Source organism: Odontesthes bonariensis, chromosome 17 (genome assembly GCF_027942865.1).
Source record: "Odontesthes bonariensis isolate fOdoBon6 chromosome 17, fOdoBon6.hap1, whole genome shotgun sequence".
In the NCBI taxonomy this organism is placed as follows: Eukaryota; Metazoa; Chordata; class Actinopteri; order Atheriniformes; family Atherinopsidae; genus Odontesthes; species Odontesthes bonariensis.
This window is the reverse complement of record NC_134522.1, coordinates 16702420-16725588: the sequence shown is the minus strand read 5'-3', so window position 1 is coordinate 16725588 and position 23169 is coordinate 16702420. Positions and strand designations below refer to the sequence as shown.

Below are 23169 nucleotides of genomic sequence, written 5' to 3'. Positions count from 1 at the left end.
TCAGAACTTTTTCCAGTCAGAATGGCTCTGACTCAGTTGTTTGAAATGCTCAGCACTTTCTGCAACACAAGTATCACAGCATTCATCACAGCTGAGTCAAGAGACGTCCTCACAGTGATTTGCCAACCTGGAAAATACGTTGTTGGAAAGTTAATGAACATTGATCCTATCATTTTCTCTATTTCAAAATATATGTATCAAGCTTTATATTTTTATCCAAAAGTTATACTGGCCTATGTGTCAATATGGAATCTTTTTACTTCCTATAAATGTAATAGGCATTAACCCCCAGCATTAGTCAGGCTCTATTGGTTTTAAAACCTTTAATTGAAATGAGATACACCTATTAAAGTGATACGGTGAAGCATGGTTGAGCACATTATTTCCTATCTAGCCTTCATCTTCCCATCCCACATTATAAGCAATACATGCCATCTAATAGGTGTAGGTTGCTTTGTGTGCTTAGTTCATAACTGAAAGAAACTAAGCCCACAGCTTTAAAGAAAATATTTTTGCATTTGTTGATTATTTTATGTGATTTAATATCCAAGTTATTTCCTTTCTTTAATTTCTTTTAAATCCCAATTTCATTTGACCTGTTGCAAGCTATTAATGTACATCCTCAGTCGACATGCCCTCACTGTCTCAAAGCAGAGAACAAGGCTTATTTGATCAGAATTTTGAAACTTAAACTTAAATTGTTTTAATAATTTCAACACAAACACAAATTCAAACTCATATGTTTGTGTATGTGTGTGTGAGGTGTAATCGTGAGGTCCAAGGATACTGAGAATGTTCTGCTCTGGTGGGTCAGTGAAAAGAAATAGAGAGCACTTAAACAATATTGTTAATTAGTAAGTCTTGTTTTTTTTTAACCAGCGCATCACTAAAAATCATGAGGGGGGTGAGCATAGAGACAGCTGTTTATAGCTGCTCTTTTTATTTAATGCCAAAATTAAAGAGGATTTTTTGAGGTTAGGATGTTTTAGAATGATCAAAAGTAGAGGAGCTGATACAAGAAGTGATATGAAGAGAGACAAAAAGGGTGTTTTTTCATTGATTTATTTGGAGAAGTTTGGCTATTAGAGGAGCCCAACTCCCTTTTATGTGCAAAGAAAAACAAAACATAAAACCACTGGACTAAATCATATCCAGTATACGTCATACTAGACTTATTGGCTAAATTGATGAAGCACTTTTTCATGCAAAATGTATAACAAAACCCTATAAATCAAGTGAGGACTTTATGATAGAGTTATTGAGATGATTTGATGGACAGATGTGAATGTATGGGAGTTCCTCAGATTCCCCATTTATCATCATGTATCATACCCTGTTCTTCACAAGGCAGTGAGTGAGTGATGGCACTGATGAGGAGCAACTGAGGCCATAAAGAGGCCAAGGAGAACCACGTTACGTGATGTGAAGGCGAATGATCCTTCCTGCTGTTTCACATGACGTGAGAAGGGGAGACAGGAAACTGAGGGATGGAGAAGTCTGAAATCCAGAGGTCACGTTTTCAGTCTGAATATTTTTCGTGGTTACTCACTCACCCACTTCCTTCTCCTTCTCCCCTTTCATGACTCCTCGTCCTCCATATCTCCCCAGCTGATGAAAGATGTTGTAGACAGAGTTCAAACCAACATCCAGGACTCACGCAAGACAGTTAATCTCAGTCAAGTTCTCTGCAGCCATCTGGCCACCTCTCTTGAATAACAGCAAAGCGGCTTGCTGTTTGGAGTTTCCCAATAATGGCCACAACCTGAAAGCACCTTTAAATTTTTTCCCCTTGGTCTCTCATTCTCCGGCCTCATTTCGTGCTCCCTGCAAAAGTAACACAGCTTCTCTGACACGTTGCAAATGCCCCTCATAAATCTGCACACTTAACTGTGGGCCCTCAAATCTATCAGCTTGAGTACTTTGAATGTTGGGGCCACATCATGACATGCAAAGGAGGGGGAGTGCTTGCAGGTGCCCCTCGGCTGAGACTTATGGCCGGTGCTCCCCCACTCTGCAGTCACGCAAATGCTGCCCCTCCTCTGGACCTCGGCTTGATTTTACTGCAGCCTGTGGGGAAACCAGACGTTACAAAGGCCCCAGGTCCACATCAATTTCACGAGCAAAGTTACAAGGAAATGAATCATTTTGAAAAAGAGGAAGGATGAAAGGGGTCCTACTTGGTGTGCTGCCTTGAACAACTGAAAAAAATGAAGGGGGGGGGGGTGTAATTTCATATCTTTGTCAGCACGAGATCGATATGTCAACTCCATGTTGATAAATGCCAGTTACATGGAGTAATTTAACATTATTATTAGATAAAAACAAGAGACATTTAAGTGCACGCTTGTTGTATCTAATTAATCATATTTCCTCTTGACACGCACAGTTCCAGGAACAGCACCTCAGGCTTTATAGGTCATTTGAGATCCACAATTTAGCTTTTACATGGCAGGACTCAGTCTAGACTTCATTTAATAAAATAAATACAGAGCCAGTGTCTCTTTTCTTGCATGTGAAATGTGCCAATCATAAATCCAAATCTGTTCACACTTTATGCTCTAATTAGTGATAGTGTTATTGTTCTAATTCCTGTTTTGCTAAAGACTAATACCGCATCAAAGGGAGACTAAGGTTTGAAAAGACTCATTGCAAATTTATTTGCTTGGGCTGAAGTTAACTTCTTTTTCCCCACAAGAATTTACAGTTTTCCCCACATTGTAATTTGCTCACGATGTCTTCAGCTCCAGCACCTATTCCTTTCTTCCACCTTTATGTCAGTGTTTTGGGTCATTGTGTTGATCTCACAAAATACATGCAAGTGTGCTTCCCCAAACCACTTTACGTGGTTTCAGAATGAGAGCAGTTAAAAGTGAGTGCTCGGTTTTGCTCTGCTCGAGGAAACAAATCGACACGTGTTAAAACTTCATTCCGGTGGACACATTTTCATTCTGGTAAAAGTTTTATGGGCTTGTGTGAGAATGAAACATTCCTTACTGGTCTCTATATGAAATCATCTGAACTCATGTTCGCAAATGCCTCAGCTTTAATAGATTTTTACTCTCTTGAATAAAAAGTACAGTTGTTGATTTTGAGCTCAAATTAATACATATTTTGCTCGTCAAATCTTTCCAGCTCTTCATATTGATATATTTGTTGATACATGAGTTTCACAATCATGAACAACAGAGCCAGGATTTGTAATCGCAGCTTGCACGGCAGCCTCGGTTTACAGCTGGAGTCTCTGCTGTGGCTCAACGTATAGACACACACACACCGGTATAGCACAGACGCCTGCTGTGCTCTGCATGAAAGGCCTCCTTGAGGGCAACACAAATCAGATGTGCATGGCAGTAATTACCAACGTTTTTCTCTGACACGCTGTGGTCATTTAGAAGATTAATCAGTCATAGATGAATAAATAAAGCTTTCTCTCTGAATATCACTCCTCAAACCAGAGTACAGCATAAAGAATAACTACTCTGGTGTCGACTCAAGATAAGTGCCATAAATTTTATTAGATTTAATCTTCAGACAGTGTCAGTTACTTTTACAAAAGCTTTCACAGGTTTGATTGAAAGACAGTATGTTTTGTCTTGAAAACAGGAAAAAGTCCTTATCATCGTCATTTTCATACAATAAAAAACATCTCTACATTCACAAACAAATGACTGTATAAGGAAGTTCTGCTATTTAAATATGTATGAAAATTATGCAAGACTTAATCTGAGAATGATCTTACATCATTATTACAGGTCAACATGAAATTTCTTAAAAATTATATTATTATAAAATCTACCATATTGTTATTATTCTAGGAGAACTTGAAGAGAAATATTGAAGATATGAAATGGAATTTAAACATTAGAGATTTATTTACAGGGCTACACAAGCCCCTCAGTTATATGTCACAGTCGAGAGCAACGTCAAACAAGAACTAACAAATGCAATTCTTTTTTTTTTCTACACAGTGACGTACCACAAAAAGCTCATCATTTCCTGGCATCTTATTAAAGATACATTTGAAAGTAGTAAAACAAAAGAAATTACACTTTTTTTTTTAATCTCGGAAAATAAATGCCTAGTTAGAGTTAAAAAAAATGTAAAGAACTATACTCGACAGAATCAAATCAGAGTGTATAAAAAAGCATCATCCTTGACTCTTATTGCACCATTTGTCTTTATTTCCTGTCCAATCTAACCAGAACATCTCCAAAACATAGTATAGTCACAAGCCATGGTTAGAAATGATGAGATAGCGACATATCCCCAACTGTAGTTTAATGTAGGGCAGCATCTATGTGACAAGACAGCAACACATCACTTTGTATTTAACATCTATTCTCAGTCCTGTATATAAATTCCAACCCTAACCATGAATTTTTAACTTCTAACTACTTATCATTTGTGAATGAGAGCAAGTAAAAAAGTGAGAAGTTTGGCTGCTCAAATTCAAATCTATTGCGTGAGAGTCTGCAGTCTAACGCACAACCACCCCCCTCCCTCCCTTTTCATGCAAAGTCTTGTGCTGTGCAGGTATTTCATGTTCTGTCATTAAAACGAGTTAGAAATGTTATATGGTTATATGAGAATCATGCAATATCCTGCAAAATATACATTTATTCGTGTATACGTTGGATGGAATCAGTTAAAAGTTTGTTTTCATATTAATTGTTACTATCCACACGACAGCAAATATGGACAATAGCTGAAAACTTTCGCTATGTTTTAGAAATGGTTCAGAAATAACATTTTATATAATTCAGACAATGAATAAGATATGAAGACACTTTTGTGTAAAACCTTTCAGAACGTATGTAGGAATGAAAGTGGATGGTTTGATGTATCATTTTAAGATATGGATTGTAGGATCAGGTTTTTATCACCAGAAATCCCCATGAAACCTCGCCAGTTTATCACTTTGATCAACCATTTTCCTTGGAACCAGAAGTATTCTACATTCATTATTCAAATGTGGCATCTTCTCATTGAATATGCACTGATCTGAATAAATTTCCAAGCCATTAAAGATCCAGAATTTTGGAGAATAGTATTAACAGAGTGGTGTCCCCTCAGGCACCTACAGGTAAGCATGAGCTCATTTCTTGTTTAGCCAGTGGATACTGCTCTCTGTAGGCTCAAGGTAATTATCTGCAGGCACGCAACGGACTGAAAAGAGTTTGGCTCCCAACACTGTGTGCTCCCCTTTGCCTTGTTTTTTTTTTTTTTCTTTTTTTCCCAAAGCATTCCGCCATCATCATCTCATATAACAAACACACCAATAATAAGTTTCATACTTGTCTTACTAATCACTCACACTTTGCATGACTGAAACTTTGAGGTTTCGTAGTGAGTAAGACACGGCTTCTGTTAAAAAACAGAGCCATCCCCACTACTGACTTCCAGGAGAATGCTCCATCTCCTCATTTGACCAAAGATAAAACAGATTTCAGATCAGAACGGTTGTTACACAGGGGCATTTCATTTGGGGAGAGTCAGGGAGAACAAGAGACCTTTTTTCCACCAATTTGTCAAACTCACAACTATTTTAAAGTAAATGCTGCCCTCTTGTGTCGAAATACTCTCACACAACATTTTCTGTACTTGCGTGAACAAAATTACGATGGCACCCAAGAGTATGTGCTCCAACAGGGCCAATGGTCTAATTTTCTGCTTTTAAGAAAGGGATTTAGATCCACACCAAATCTGAATACCCCTCATTTCACCAAGATTATTAATTTTGTGTAATTTTGCCTGCCAGCATAAAAACAACTGATGACACCATTCCTCCTAAGTTCTTGCCTTGGAAGAGGAATAATCACAAGATCCAGAGGATCCAGAAGACTTTATCCAGACGATGATACAGCTGTGTCAATGGTGTCAATGCTGCTGATGTTCTGTTTGACCTTTTTGTCTTCTCGAATGATCTTCCTGGACTTGTGATGGTAGAGGAACAGGAAGAATCCTACAAAAGAACAGTGAGCTGGTTACAATTTCTTTTTACTCAGTGAAAATTGAGCAGCTTGGATGCAGTTTAAAGTGTTGCTTTTTGTAATTTACCTTGAAAGGAGTTGAGGATTGTGAAGATATAGTAGGAGGGTTGAAGCAGCGTGCCATAGCTGAAGAAAGCAAATGCCCAGGTGATGCCCAGGAGGCTGAACAGTCCCAGAATGGAGAATAAGTTTGCCTTGGTAGAGCTGCTGCCCTGACCTTTCCCCGCTGCAGACTTAAACTGAGTGATGTGCCTCACAGTTACAACAAAGATGATGAAAGTGAACACAAATACTATGGCATAGTAACCAATGTTCACACCCTGGTGGACAGCAGCATCGGAGATCCAGCACCTAAAAAATGTGAAAAGAATGAAAAGTGATGTACTTTAGAGCATAGTGCTTGTTTCTGTTAAAAAAAAGTCTTTCATAGTCTGATTGATAGATGCTCACATTTTTACTGAATTTCCATCACTGGTATAAATGTCCACAAAGTCATATTCTTGAGTGGCAAGAAAAGCAATGACTACCACAGCTGGTGTGGCTAAAAAGACAGAAAACATCATTTCTCTTGTAGCTATTACAGTGGAAATACAAAAGTGGACTTTCTGGCTGAATCATCTTACCCCATCCTGCAATGCAAATCTTCCATATGTAATGTTTGATTTCTGCAGGGATTTTGCGCAGATGAAAGTACAAATGTAAAGCCTGCATGAAAAACCAGGTAAAAGTGGCCAACATGCTGTAGTGCAGAATCATTGCTATTGCCATGCATGCAATGAAGTTTTCCAGCTTAGCGATGTCCGCATTTACCAAGAAGGACAAGTTGAGGATCAACATGGCAACAAGGAGATTGATCAGGATCTTAGTAGCTCTATTAGCTCTCACATTTCTGCAAAACAACATAATTTGTGTCAAATAAATTCTTCAGACCAATAAGGTTGAAAAAATGAAAAAGAGACCTAACGTCTTACCTGATGAAAAAATGCATAAATAGTGCCACTGCCAGAAAAAATGTCGACAAGCCACAGCCTATTGAAGTGATGTATGTCAGGGACTTAAAATCCGAAGTGCTTATGTTTTTTGATGGGGGTGACTGATTTCAAACAGAAACACACATTCAATATTCATGTCATTCATAAATGTCAGTAGCTATGACTGTAATTACGTACAATTATCTTACCAAGAGTATAGCAAAAAAAGTGAGATGGGAGCACTGACACGTGATGTTCTCTTTGGTTTCCTTTGTTTGACAGCCATCTGTGACCCAGTTTGGTTCAGAGGGGCTGCCAGCTATTTCTTAGTGAGCATGTAAATATATGGAAAGTAAAAGCACTCATCAGAACTTTAAAACTAGATTCACAACCACTTTCTTAATGGGCCACGCCGCTTCTTATTGTACTGTAATCTCAATAGAGTTTATATAAAAGATGGACACAATGTACAATAAATTAACATTGCAAAGTGATGACATTGTATATGTGTATAAACCTTGTTATTATTGTAAACACGAGTTTTATAAAGCCCTCTTAATGGATGATATCTTATTGATGTGCTTAAATATCATAATATAGCAAGAAAAAGTGTAGCCTAATGATTTCTTATAATTACCTTTGCCATCCCATGACCTGCAAGAAGCAATGTTCCCTCGCTGTAGCAGGATGGAAAAGAAAAATCTGAATACTTGTACTTTCCAAATAGAGATTATTATGATACTTATTAGCAAGTATTTTACCTTATTCACATTACTGTAGTGAATGTCTATGGTTTGTGAGAGATTAGATATTTTTGCTCCCATTTCAATTCCCAACACTTCATTGTTGAAAAATAAATTGTTGGCGTCACCCTGTTGGTAATAGATGGAATTACTGCTTTATCATTTAATCATTTACTCATTTAAGGAGAAAATCGTACACCATCAGGTCAGCTTCACTCTTACCTGAACCCATCCGGGAAAAAGCAGCACTCCGGTGAATGAACCATTTTTTTTGACTGCCATCTTACAAGCTTCTTCGGGAATGTTCACTAATAGAGTGACATTAGTCATAAAAATGCCCTTTCCCTCAGAAATCTAGGTGAAAAAAAGAAGGTTATCAGAAGAACTTGGGTGATCGATTACTTCTTGATATGTTGTGGTAAGGCAAGTTGTGTACAATTATATCACCGCGTGATGTAAAGCCGAAGTTCAAGCTGGTCTGGTTTTGTGGTGGCAGTTTAGCAATGCCCCCTGTGACATTGCCTATTTTGATTGTAGCTTTGTTGGAATTGCCCATCTGGTCCAGTAAAGATGAGAGCTCATTCATCACTTTTCTGGAACATAAACACAAATAATTTCTCACAGCAAAATCCAATCACATCTCTTGATAATGTAGGACTAATTTGCAGCAACCTCAAACAGTGTTCATATCACTGGTGCATTTTTTGCTATCAATAATTAAGATATTTACACTGCTTCCTCTGGGCTTGTAGTATCATTGAAGTCCGAGGCATTAACAATTATGAATGTGACCGGATCTATATTTGGTGGCTCGCAAGAGACACATCTGCTTTCATTAGATTCATGCATGATCACATACTGTGATTTTATCCCCTCTAGACCTGCATATCAAAATACAAGTGGAAACATTTTGTCACAACAATGCTGACTGAGAAACGTTGCAAATACTCATGTAAACAAAGCTAATACCTCTGCAAGCCGCTTCCTGATAGGGTGAATGTTTTCCACATAAGCCATCCTGACTCAGTCTGATATTCTTTTTACCTTTAAAATATATTTTAAAAAATCAGATCTTGTGCAGAATGGTGTCTCTGCTTTCACATTTAATGTGGTATATTTTTTTTAAATTTACCTGTATCCAGGCATTTGTGAATATTTAGGAAGAAATCTGCAACAGAAGAAAGATATTTTTTGATACAGTTTTTTTACCAATAGAGGGCAGCATCTCGCTGCTTAGCTTCAGTGGGAGTCATCTGTAATACCTGTGTTCGAGCTGAAATTTGATGGCATACATGAAAAGTTAGCATCTGGTGTAATCATCACTACAATATCTTGCTTGGATAGAATTTCTTTGTGCAGAGTCAGGCTGTATCTGTCTTCTGTCGGTGTTCCGAGCCGCCTCACTTCAATGGTGCAGTTGAAATCTCCGGTGTGACAACAGGCTAAAGATAAACATCACAATACAGTCACTGTCATCAAATGGCTAAGATAGACAGTTTAATAACAATTTCTTGCAAGTTGAAAACAGGCCAGATTTTAGACAGATGTACCTGCATGAGTTTTGTTTTCCTGGATGTTGAAACAGAGTTTAATTTCAATGCCGTCTGAATCAACAGCATCTGAAATATCACATGAAACCATTTACCCTTTTCATTCTTTTTATACATTCAGTCGAAGACTATTCTCTAAAAAAATATTTACACAAGCCTTCCTAAACTTACTGGATGGAAAAGTTGTTTGATGATCAATCTCTTCAGCGCTGATAAGCAGGATGTTTTTGAAACTGTAGCTCCCCATTGATTTGTTCCAAGTTTGAATTGGATACTCACCTGAGCTGCAACTGTGGGAATTCTGGAGGAACGTCTGATAGAGGAGAATCACTACTTTTGTGACAAAGATCCAGCGATGACTTGAAGCCATGGCGGTTCATCTAAAGATGAAAAGATCTAGAGATCTATGTACGCAGTTGCTTCTGTTGCCTGAGTGAGATGGATATCTGCTTTATCTATCATGACACCGTACATGGATACACATACACCTAACGTAGCATCAAAAAAGGACTGTCTGCTTTGACTTGCAAATAAAGTATGCCAGTCCCCCACTGCTGGGCTGGACCGGTTTTAGCTGAGGGGACTGTACCTGTGGTGCAGGGATTTTGTTTGACATCAACATCTCAACTATCTTGTGTTCAACAAGTCTACATTACATACTGAATTTTGTAGTCCTGTTTAAACTTTTTTAATGCTATTTTACTTGTTATTTATCCTGTCATGAACTGTCAATAAGATGAAGATCTTATTTGCAAAAAAGAGTTGAGCAGGATATTCAAAAATAGTTTAACTAACTGCATATACTAATTCATAATTGCACGGTACATAGACTTTATACTGAGGTCACACACAACTGTTTGAAGTACTAGTGAGGGATAGAAGCTAGGAGAGCTTAGCAGCCTCATTATACAATTGTTTCGGAAATTAACTTGACAGTATGTGTTAAAAGTGAGCAAAAGACAGAGTTTATTTAAGATCAGGATTGTAGATATTGCGAAGTGTCATCAGAATTCAGAAATGATCTGATATTTTGGGTTTGGAACATTACTGAATAAGAAAGTAAACAATCTTCCAATTCTTTAACACAACTATTTCAGAAAGGTAAAAATTCAGATGAACTGCAACAATAACACTGCAGCCTCAGATGTACAACAACACACGACAAATTAAAAAGTACCTGTGAGCTTGTGTGGTTACACGATGCCAAAGACGAAAGGCATCAGCAGTGATGTTAAGGGGATAAAAGGCTTCTTCCAAACTATTTGGAATCCGTTCACTCCAAGGTCAAACCATGTGATGCTCAGAGAAATTACAAAAAAAAAAATGAAACAACAACATCTCAGTGTCTACAGAGTTTGTAGATCTTCTTTTGTAGTTTGTCCTTTGGACACATGTGAAGATATTTGACCATAATTCACAGCACCATGTTTTGACGACACCAAACACAGCATATCAGCACAAACAGCTCATACCAACTGTCAAGCACGGTGGTGGAGGGCTCATGATGTGGGCTTGTTCTGCAGCCACAGGACCGGGACACATTGTGGTCATTGAGTCCATCTTGAACTCTTCTGTATACCAAAGTATTCTAGAGTCAAAGCCATCTATCTGACATCTAAAGCTTGACTGAAGTTGGGTTGATGATGATGATGATCCCAAGCACTCCAACAAATCTATAACAGAATGACTGAGAATGAAACAGCACAAGATGTTGCAATGACTCTCTCAAAGTCCAGACCTTAACCTGCTTGAAACACTGTGGTGAGATCCTATGCAGATAAATTCCTGCAAAAGCAACATTGTAAAAAAGGAATGGACCAAAATCCTTCCACACAAATGTGAGAGACATACAGTCATACAGAAAACAAATACTCCATTATTGTTGCTAAAGGTGATTCTGCAATGTATTGAATCACGGGTGTAGTTAGTTTTTAACACAGTGGTTTACTTTTGGTCAAATAAATATAATGTGTTGTTCGTTTGATGTTGTGTTTGCCTAATTTTAGGACCTGTTGAGGACCAGATGACTTTTTATTATCTTCTGAAACACAAAAAGTGAAAGTGAGTACATTTATTTTTCACATAAGAGTGTATATTTTTTGTCCATGCATGAAACGAGAAGATTAATACCAGCCTTATGTCCTCCAGGCCACATACAGCACAAAGGTAAGAAATTGAAAAGCAGGTATGCAAAAGTTCAACTTAAAAAAACCTGCTGCTGAAGATGATCGTGTAGAACGAGAAAAACATGTTGCAGTTCCAGCAGAAAGTACACCTGTGGCTCTCTCGAAGCTTCATTTAACTAAAGGAAATTCATCAAAGCAGCTGTGTTATGCAAACTAAACCAAACTACAGGAAAATATTCTGTTATGTTTGCATCTTGTTGAGGTGTGACACAGCAACAGTGAGCTATTTGTCTTTTTAATTTCTGGGAAAGTACACTCTAAAAGAAGTTGCTTTAAAAGTGAAACCAAATACTATAAATGTGTATTTAAATGTAAGTATATTGCTAAATTGTACTAATTGTAAATGATTTTATAGTATATTATTATATACTGTATCTTATAATCTTACTGTTATGTTATAAGATTTATCGGAGGATGTTATCACTGTCATAATTCACTGAATTAGTGGACAAACAGTTGAGATTTCAATTGTAATGCAGGAAAGGCGGGTATTTGTCTTTAACCAGTATAGTTTTTATATTTTGACACTGTATAGTTGTCATGTAGTTACTCTCACTGTCCAGGGATTGTAGAAATCAAAAGGAGTTCAAATTCTAAAGGTATTTTTTGGTTCCCTGACTTGTTAATTGGTATCCTTACACTGGATATTAACTGGATTTTTAAATTGATAAGTTTTAGAGAGAACAAAAGCGATGTACTCATGGGTGCAAAGTCCTGACTCATCTATTTAGCAAGCTATATAACAAGCATGGGATCGGTTTTGCTGCAGAGACTATAAAACCAAATGCTGTTCCTGACAGAGGCAAGGCTTCAAAGTGCTTTACAGAGACATTAAAACAGTAGAAATAAAAAGCATGATTTAAATTTTAAACAAAAAAGAAAGAAATAAGAACAATAGATAAAATCAGATAAAATCAGTAGTTAAAATGTGATTAAGTTTTGAGCTTTATTCAAACGCAGCTGAAAATAGGTGTGTCTTCAACCTGGACTTAAATACACTGAGTGTTTCAGCTGATCTGAGGCTTTCTGGGAGTTTGTTCCAGACATGTGGAGCATAGAAGCTGAATGCAGCTCCTCCATGTCTGGTTCTGACTCTGGGAACTGATAAACGACCGGATCCAGATGACCTGAGGGGTCTGGAAGGTTCATACTGGGTCAGACCATTCAGAGCTTTATAGACCAGCATCAGAACTTTAAAGTCTATCCTCTGATGGACAGGCAGCCAGTGTAAAGACCTCAGAGCTGGACTGATGTGCTCCACTTTTTTGGTCTTAGTGAGGAGTCAAGCAGCAGAGTTCTGAATAAGCTGCAGTTGTCTAACTGACTTAGCCCTCATTTAGTGCTGATGCAAAACTTTTGCTGTCAATTTTAAGATTATATGAAATATATGGATTAGGGTTTCATTTTTTTTTTCTGTTTCTTTCAAGAGTGTTGTCAGGGTTCAGTCATATTTTCATATCTTGATATGATGAAAGAAAATGACATCATATGAATGTCCTTTATTGAAATGCTCCTCTACGATTTTAGTATAATGTTTCATCCTTTCAAACTCAGTAGCATTTCTGCCCAAAGCCACTATATGAGCTTGGTGGGGGTTTAAACACATTTAGTATTGCTGACCAGTCTTGACAGAACTGTAAAATTCATTTTTCACCTCAGGGCCTCTGAATAAACAACCAGAACAGACCTATTGAGGGAGAGCTGAATTACTGTAGGTGCACTTCATATGAACCTGAAGTGTGGAAAATGGGCTAATGCTGCCTCCTGGTGAAAGCCTGATGGCTGATACAAGCAGTATGTAACAGGAAAGAAATTCACATTTTTCCTCATCTGTGCGTGTTGTCAGACATCTAATTCATAAAGTAAATTGCCACCATAGATCATAAAAAATCTGTCCAAATATCACTGTAGATGAGCAAAACTACAGCCGGCCATAGGTTGAGGACAAAGAAATCTCCTTTGTGGTTGTTAACAGGTTGATAATGTCATTACAGCCAGCCTGCGAGGCTGCCAAGCCAATTACCACCTCACCAGCAGCACTAAATACATTTAGACCCAGTCACTGTCTGAACAAGCCTGACTGGATTCATTGATGGAGTTTTTATTGACAGTTTGGAGTTAACTCAAGTTACTGAACCATGTGGGCAGTCAGGTGATGTCATTGTTATGCTCATTAATGGTCTGTTGGCCATTAGTTTGCCATTACCTCTGCCTAATATGGGTAGGTGAGAAAACAAGCCTCTCTATCCATTAAAAAGTAATTTGCCTCGTTTGTAATGTCAGAGGATTTTACAGATTAGACAGCCATGAAGTTAGTGATGCTTAAGTAACTTGTGTATGTGTGGCCACTATTCATTAACATAAACAAATCAGTGTTGCTTGCTGTTTGTGGGTTTAAAGATAATTAAAGAAGTTTCTTCTTCACTCTTCATTGTTTTCTGGAGCAGTTTCATTGTTTGTTTTTTTACACAACGCTGTGGGGATAGAGCCGGGGGCTCAGTGCCGTATGGCAGATGAATATTTGATGGTGCTTAATTGAGCCTTTGTCCTCATGCTGTAGCCCTGTTGTACCCACCACTTGCATCGGAGGGCTGTGGTGGAGCTGTTTGGTTGGCAAGCAGTTTGGAAAACTTCCCTGGTGAATTTAGTTGCCAGTCTGGCAGTGCCACACAGCATTTGCAGTGATTTCAACTATGTACATTTCCAAGCAGACAACTGGTTGTGGTGTTGATGCTCTGTGGTAGAACACAACGGATCCACATGCACACAGACCTCACATGGGTCCATTGCCCAGTGCCTTAAACTTGTCCTCACAGGGGTCAGCAGATCACTTGCTATCTATCACATAGAGTCAGCCTTCATGTTACACGAAACCCACATCCTGCATACATCTGGATGTGCGTGTCGGTGTGCACCAGGTCTAAAAAAATTGTTGGTATCAATCTTGTTAAAGAGATTAAGATCTTAATGAATGAGAGATATGACCCTGCTTGTCGCTCCAATTAGAAAAGTGACAGTGACGCAGAGCAGCTATGGATTTGCTTGATGACCTCATCTTGTCCACGGCACAATCCATAACCATTTGACAGAGATATTACTCCCACTAATGTTTCACTGTTGGCCTGGCAGTGTAAAACGATCTCGTAATCAAAGTGTTTGGGAGTCTTAAGAGTTTCGGATGGAGGGTGTGAGGAGAAGGAGGAGTTGACTTGGCCTTGTGTTGGAATGCAGGATCTTAGAGATTGTGCATTTGTGTTCAAAGCACCCGTTTATGTTGTTTTTGCATGTTCAAGCCTGTACACCAACAAACATGCGTCATGGTCACTCTTTATATTAGTTAGTTATTTCGGACCCCTTCAGTCAGCCAGAGATATAGGGGCTGGAGAGGGTGGGCAGTAGGGGTGCTCTCATCTTTCGTAAATACCACAAACACATGCACAGGCATGTGTAGCAACCCCAAATTGAAGCTAATCCTTTTTGTGGTATCTTTTAATGGACTATGTGGTGTCAGTGACCCATCTGTTACCCTACATTTACTGATGTGATGGACCTCTGAGCTCAATAATTGCTCTAGAGCCTTGGTGTAAAACCTTAATGTCATTTGGTTACAGTTTTTCATATGACATGTATAAATCAGGCCACAATGCAGAAAGACTCTTCTGTTACCTAACCATGACTGCAGCACCAGAGCCATTCCCTGTGCGATTCATTCCACGTAGGAGCGTGTTGACAGCATATAAAGGAAAAATAAAATTATGAACAGTGGATATTCTGAATTGCAAAAGTAAAACAAAAAGTACATTTTTCATGTCTTCTCGTTTGCAAGGTCACAGGTGGCAACTTATACTGACTAGTGTTGCACATCACTGGACCTCCAATCAAACCATCAAAAACATGGTCTCATGAGCGCTGCAGCTCTTAGATGATGAACATCTTTGTGGCCTACAGAATGCTTACTCGAGGTCACGCTGGCCATGGAGAGAAAATTGTGATTGAAGATCTTTGCTGCTTTTGGTTGCAGTGCCAGTTTTGTCCATAAAAATTAGATTTTTTTTTTTTTTAATTTTCTCATTTTAATGGACAAAACATGTTTACATGTTCATGGTCAAAGGACACTTGTCAGTAATTTCCTTCTCTTGTCATGAATTGCATCAGAAAAGTGTGTTGCCATCATTCGCCAAATTCTGAACACATTCATAAACCCTCCTCTTCCAGTATCCCCCCACTAGATATTCAAGCATGCTATGACATCACCAGTCTGCAGCCCATCCCTCAGGCATCTTGCCATGACATCAGTCTCTGTTACCAAGTGGGGGTGTCTCTTTCCTTCCTACGACCCATTACCTTACCTCTTCTTGTGGGTCAGCGACCCAAGTATATAGTAACCTTATACTGGACCTTGACACAGATGCAGGCTGGCCTGTTGGGGGTAAAGGCAGAGCAGCATGGAGTCACTGAAACACTGTGAAGAGTGAAAAGAAGTGTAGAAGTGTAGCAGAGGGAAAAGGGGAGGTGATGGTTAGCTAATCTGCTTTCAGGTGTGGGGTCTCAGAGCGACACCAAGGTGTGAAGAGCCTGAAAGAGAGCCAGGGAAACAATCAAAAACCCGTGGCTTTTGTCACAATAGAGGTGTAAACTGAAAGAGGGGTCTCACAGAGGTGAGAAAAAGTGTGGAATGAAAGGAAGGGAATGAAGAAGTTTAGGTGATTGCTTGGTGATGATGGGTCACTGGGTGGTTAGCTGCAATTGGAAGGGAGGGGAGAAAGACTAACAGCTTTGGTGAGGTGACGGACTATTTATTTAGAGCTTCGAAGAGGTCATTAGGTGAACTGTAAAGTTTCACTATATTGTGAAAATTTCAACTTCAGTTGAAAGACAACGCTGGGCCATTCGTTCCCCTACAGTTCCCCTTAGTTTTTCATTTGGTCAAGCACTCTTCACCACATCATTGTGTCTCTAAAATACCCCCTAGGTAAGTCTGTGGGGCAAATGAAGAAAGGAATGATCTCACTTTGGGATCAACTTTCATTATGAATTGGCAATTTCATCACACAGGGATAGAGTTACAAATGTGTGGTAGATGGGACACTTCAAAGCAATTTGACTGAAATAAATAGATTCTTTGTGGTATAGTGCTCCCTTACAAAGCCTTCATTATCAGGACGTTGTGGTTTGTCAGCATCTTTCAAATTACTTTTCTGTTATTATTGGAAACATTGTCCTGGAAGTGCCACCACTGCCAGGCAGGAGACACCATGACATCATTCTCTCTGTGTTGAGGTACCACATGTGGGTTGGTGACTGTAGTCTGTCTAAAAAGCTGTCAGCAGTTTGATTTGTGTGTCTGTTTACCAAGAATTCCTGCCTTCAGGGACAAGTAGTGTCAATAACGACAGGAAGGGACGTTATTGAGCAGGATACTGAGATCCTTTTAAACAAATGCTCCCATAATTTGGGACAAATGTATATTTACTCTCTTGTGCCACTTTCAGGTTTACATAGTAAACATGACACTTTATCAGAGCCAGCACACAGTTTGCTCAGCATGAAGAGAGTAACCAGTAGCATAGTTTAGCTCAAGTTTTTCTTGAAACTTTGTGAAACCTTAATATAACTTAAAGCAATCCTTCATTTAGAAAAAAAAAAAAAAAATACAACAAATCAGTAAATGCAAACATTTGAGTACCTCCCAAGAATGGAACAAAGAACTTCGGGTGCAATGGTTTGGGAGGTCACAAAGAAACCCAGGGTAACTCCTAAGCAATTAAATGTTCATGAATACACCAGAACACTAAATAATAATGGTGTTGATTGCAGGGTTGGATGAAGAAAGCGTAGTTCCAAAAAGAACATTTTTACCTTCCTGCAGTCTGCAAAATATCATGTGGCCAAGTCAGAAAGGTGCCAGACAAAGTGTTGTGGATGGATAATACGGATTCAATATAACTTTGAGGTTGAAAAGGTCAATACAGCATTCCAGAATGTTAACCACATGTGTAACATGGTGGTGGTAGTATCATGCTTTGAGCTTGTTTTGCTGCATCTAGGGCAGAGCAACCCAAATTCACTGATGGATCAGCTAAATCTAAATTACGTGAGTTGACTCACAGGAAAACGTCACATCTGTCTGTTAAATATAATTTCAAAAAAGAAAGTGTGCTGTGCAGCAAAACAACAACCGTTATCACACAAATAATTCTTCAAATGAATAAATAAATTAATCAAAAATCCTTAATGCGGAGGTGCCTGAGGTGGGAAATACATGTGACGATGGCCCCGGAATTACCCACTGTGTATAACAGGAGTTCAAACCGCCCTGTACAGAAGAGTGAGCAAAAAATCCTCCAATGCGATGTCTCAACATAAACTGAAAACAGAGGTTGATTTTTGCCATTCACATATAAGTTATATTGATAAAATTTTGTAAATGTATCATATTCAATAATTTTGAATATGATGTTTAATTGGGCTCTTTTAAAAAAAAAAATTGGGACTTCAGTGTGAAACTCATTAGCAGGAATTCTGTCCTTTGATTCTAGTCTTGGTTGAAAAAACTAAAAAGTTTAGTGTAGTTGTACATACAAGCTAATGGATGCAAAAGCTGACAAAAATACGAGTTGAAATTCCACTGGTGGATTTTAATTAGTCATATTACATGCTAATAGAAACTATCTGCATTTCTGCATTTTGTAATATTCCCTTTGTTTTCTGTATGGCATGTATCTATTTGTGTTTCCATTTCAGTTTGAATTTAACAGTAGTGATGATTGCAATGGCTCACACACACTACACCCTCCATCTATTGCTGTGAAGAGTCTTTCCTGGCTACTGCTTTGTTTTAGGGGACTCCAAGAGGCATCCCAGCTTGACTATAAAGAGGTCCCTTTGTTAAAGATGCTATGTTCCCTCAGCTGCAGGTGGCCAGGAGCTCCCTGCTGAGTGCTGGAGAGTCCCAGAATCAGCACATTAGCCTGTCAAAAGACACAGATAAGGCAACCTGGGAGAGCTGGAAGGAGAAACTCCTGCTGCTGAGATACTGCAGCCCCCCCACCCTTCCTCTCAAACTCTGCTACTTTACAGCTGTTAACACTTGTTTTACCAGTCAATATCAATTTATACATGTTGTACACTACAATTTCCACTGGATTATAGATGCAGTGATTCATAAATTCAGGATTTTCCTTTTTTCTTTTGTCTTCCTGGCTTTACTCTCTCTCACTCTGGCATTTGTTGAAGCCTATTATAAGCTTTACATCAATGTACTCTCAGACCTATGCAGAGCTTCATCATGCGTGTAGTATAATAAACTGGCTGAGCTCCCCTGGAAATCCAAATAGATATCAAAGGGAAAAGTTGTTAGGAGACCAATTGTAAGTGAAGTAACAAGACTAATTTCTGTGATCAGCTAGATGGAAACACACAAGCATGACCCTCCTCTGAGCTCAGCTTGTTCCAGCAGAGATGAGAGGCATCAGACATGAGGAGGGAGCAGAGAGAAAACTTCACAGCACATTTATTTGTTCTGAGAAATCAATAAACTGCTTTCATGTGAACTTCATGGGAAAGGATGACCCAGAAACACACAGAAATTTCACTAATTGTCCTTGTTTTTTTCTTTATAGCAGTGAGGAGACTTCAAGCTGTTACCGATAGGCAAAGTGAGAGGGCTAAAAGACAACAACATGTTTTTTTTCAAAGATACTTGGTGATAAACAGTCAATTTATTTTCTATATGAGACTGCTAACATAAAATATGCATGATAATCCATATGTTGATATTTATCATGAATATTTAACATTCTCCTACATCGAGGGGTACAATTTAAAGCTGTGCATTGTCTAACAACAGTGGAGGGGTCCCAAATGCAGTGCCACCCTCCCCTTTTCTGATCAATAAATCATTGCAACTGACAAGCTGCATCAAAAGATCTGAAATTCATAGTCAGCTGGGTTGAAGCCAAACTGAAACAGAAAAAGGAAAAAAAAACTTTGTTGGCCATCTGACTCAAAACATGAAAGAACAAAGCCGCTCTTGGGGGAAAATATTGATTTAGAGCTGCAGTGAGGTGTGGAGAGTTCAGGTGCATGCAAATATGGATCTGTGCATCTGTAGTTTGGTGGGACAGATGTTGGGGTTATGTGGAGGTGAAGGTTAAAAGTTCAGAATAGTGGCAGCTTCAGTAGGATATCTGAAGGTTGCAGAAATGTTACATCTTTTGTTGACAGATGAATGCATCTTTCTCAGAACTGGATTTCTTGTTCAAGCAGCACTGCAATAAAATCTTCTGTCTAACATGAAAGGCAAATTATTAAGATGTTATTTGAAAGAATTTCAATGCCTTAAGGATGTTATCTGTGGACGTTAGATTTTGTTTGAATTTCATTATCTAAATTCTCTCCCACTTGAAAGGAGACCCTTCCCCTCTATTAATAATTGACATTTTATTACTTATCCTCCACATTGTAGCAGGCGCACGCTTTGATGTGAGCCATGTTCTTTTATCAGCGCAGTACTGCCTATTGATCGCTGGGCAGATAGGAGCATTATCAAAGGGATTCCTCGTGGGGCAGTCAACACCAGGTCACCTCATACTCCTGGAATGTGGTCAAGCACAACTCACTCTTGCTATCACATCTCTCTGCGTCCACTTACCTTTTATTTAGTTCATCTGCCTGCCTGCTGCCTATCGAGCTTGAATATTCACTGTTTGAATGACATCATCTGTAGTGGAAGGACAAAATATGTTCAGTGGTGTAGGAGGGCACACTGCTAAAGGCAGGAGGGTTCCACAAAAGGAGGCTGCTAGAGCTGGGTGGACTGGCTTTTCCCCATTATCTGTGAAGTCTCGTGTTCTGGCTGAAGATTACAGTGGATGATGATCTCATTCATAATGCTTATTACAGTTCACTGGAGATGCTTATCATAGTAGAGTAAAAATTGCAGAATTAAGTAAACAGTTTATATAACAGTTTGATGTGGTGGATCAGAAAAATAGGACGCTGATATTGAAAGCTTTGTGGGCAGATACTTGACTGGGAAGCACTGGGACTGGCTTATAAGAGCCTACGACCTGAAGGTCGAGTGTATTAGCCACACGTGAGCAGTGGCGAAAATGTTTGATAGTGCTGTGAGGATGATAAGTAGCTCTCGTTGCTCATGAGACAGCTTATAATTTGGGAGATTGGTATAATCCATCCATTGTGGCGAACACAAAGCTCCTTTGTTTTATTCTGTCAGACTCTCTCCTATCTAAAAGCATTTCACACAGACAAGTCCCATATGAAGATGCAGCTGCTTTATTGGCCAAACATTGATTGTTATTCGATACTTAGAGACCAATCGTAAAAAGCACTTACAACAAAACACAGAGCAGCCATAATGAGCGTATCCTATTTAACCGTACAGAAAATACATGGTCCATTTTCACTGGTGAACACTTAGAGACCATTAGCAGCAGTAGTGTAGAAGTCAGTCGTCTTTCCGTCATCAATATCTCATCAGTGAACCTCTACAAAGGGCCCAGCCTGGTGGTGAAATTCTCCCAGGCTGATGGTGCCACTGCCATTGTTGACGACTTGTCCAGCCTGACTGACAGCACTTTTGTTTTCCATGGATTAGACAATCTGACTTCATCATGGTCCATAAGGGGGTTCACGTAACGCTGACAGGAGGTCACTACACCCATGTGACCCCCCTCATGTCTACAGACCATCCCAAAGACAGGTCATCAGCCCTACAGAATGAGACTGGGCTTTGGACGCAGTGACCGCGCCCTGCTAAAACACATTCGCACATACGTGTACATATCTGACACACTATTAGAGGGGAGTGTAAATTTTTAATGGAATATACATTAAGGAACATTCATGGACTGATATGTTTCCCAGCAGCTAATATTTCAGCAGACTCTGCATCAGATCAGGATAGAATGATTGATTTTCTATCAGACTGCTTTTCTGGAATGAATAATTCAGGGTTATAGCTTGTGACACCTTCAGTATATCATGTTACACGTGTTTCATCACAAAGTTTCGTTTGATTTTCGAGAACATTATGGCAAAAGGTGGGAAATCCAAAAATAATCAAAACTCAGATCCAATAACAGTTTGATCCTCACCCCTCCATGTGACATTTGTGTTGCCATACTGCTGGAACAGTGAGTGGGTATGAGTGTACATGTATACCTATGTGAATTTTGGGGAGTTGAGAGGCGAGCGTGTACGTGCCTGTTGATGACTTTCTCTCTTCGCCTCCTGTCTGTGATAAGAAACGAGAGACGGTGGTGTCTGAGGTCACACAATGATTACTTGTCCCCACGAGGGGTCAAATGACTCTTAAATGTTTTGTTTACACTTCTACTATGATGCATAGGCTCTGAACCAAGTGTGGCAAACTGAAGATTGCGGAAAACTGTCAAAACTGGATTATCCAGATCTGGTGCAAGTTCCATTGCTGATGCATTTTTTTTAATGTTAGAAGAAGGAAATGTCTCGAAATAAAATCAAAAGCTATCATGTAAAAAGACATACTCTATATATTTTCAGTTTGATAACAGTAACAATAAAATGTGAAAACTTTCCATGAAAAATTGTCTATTGCAGCGATTTCTTAAAGTTCACAGTCATGTACAATATCATTTTTTAGCATATTCTCACTTCCAGATTCATAAAATCACAAACGTTAAATAGTCAAGAGGGACCAAAGATTTGTTTGTTGATTCACAGCTCCAGGAAAGAAGATATTGGAGTGTTTTTTTGTTTAATAGCTCCTGCATCTTTCAGGAGCATCTCCTGTTTCAGCTGGCGGGAGCTCTAGAACTTGGCAAACAAGTGCTGGATAATTGTTTGCACCAGTGTTAAGTACAAATTGCTCAGACCCGCGCTTGAAAGGACTTGCTGAAGCACATCAGATACAGTAATTCCCCAGTTGGCCACTAACTTACACTAACAACGTAGTGACAAAAAGAAAAGAGAACCCACAGACATACATGTGGGGAAATCAAAAGAAAAACTTGAAACTATTGTGAAGCTGCCGGATGAGTGAAGAGCATGACTCACTATATTCTGTTTCACCTGAATGACAATAACAAGGACAGGTGTCTTAAGCAGACTAAAGTCATATTTGATGTCCAACATCAGACTACTTACACCTGAGGAGTGTGACATCATGATGACTCTAAGCTGATAACCCAGCAACAAACCAGCAGTTGTTGTGAGGATAAAGGATTAGCCTTTGTTTGCTTTCGCTGCTCTTTGAACCAGAAAACACTGGAAAAAAAGAGGATCTGACATGAAAGAACCAACTTGTTGAGAAAGCACAGAAATGGGGTGCTACCTCTCATCAAAGAGGTTGAATCACTTCAAGCACAGAGACCTCTTTCCGAACGGCCATTGACTTGGGGGGTGCTAATATGTCGCCGCTATTTGTCTTTGCAGGTGTCAATATGTGTGTGGGGCAGATATTTTTTTTTCTGCCTGTATGTGTCTGGCATATCAGGTAAGGTACATTGTTGTTGGATAATGAGGTGTGATTAAATATGAATGCTAAGTGTTTGGTGGCTGCAGCCCAAAGCTGAAACCAGATCCAGTCGAGCCCACAGGCAGCATAATTAGTAGCTGATGATAGATGCCATTTATGCTGCTTTTGCACACATCGCTTTCAGGCCTCTAAGCTGGACCTCCATGCAGCAGCCGGCTGCCTTTGAGTCATCCACAGTTAATTAAGTTGC

At 39.1% G+C, this 23169-nt stretch overlaps 1 protein-coding gene across 2 annotated transcripts; it reads right to left on the bottom strand.

Annotated features, from left to right (window-relative positions):
* Positions 1 to 3496: 3496 nt before the first annotated feature.
* On the bottom strand, positions 3497 to 9700 carry LOC142366567 (adhesion G-protein coupled receptor G5-like). Of its 2 annotated transcripts, none has more exons than XM_075448494.1 (16): positions 9426 to 9700; positions 9255 to 9323; positions 8967 to 9146; positions 8837 to 8872; positions 8674 to 8748; positions 8435 to 8585; positions 8141 to 8297; positions 7927 to 8058; positions 7723 to 7833; positions 7599 to 7638; positions 7171 to 7286; positions 6962 to 7083; positions 6614 to 6879; positions 6441 to 6531; positions 6058 to 6341; positions 3497 to 5962 (listed from the first exon to the last, which is right to left on the bottom strand). In XM_075448494.1, the coding sequence occupies exons 1-16, from the start codon at positions 9622 to 9624 to the stop codon at positions 5844 to 5846; spliced, it is 2148 nt and encodes a 715-aa protein (XP_075304609.1). In that variant the 5' UTR covers positions 9625 to 9700; the 3' UTR covers positions 3497 to 5843. The 2 variants fall into 2 exon arrangements, with proteins under 2 accessions (XP_075304609.1, XP_075304610.1); XM_075448495.1 differs by having other exon boundaries at positions 7171 to 7280.
* Between the last annotated feature and the right edge of the window lie 13469 nt (positions 9701 to 23169).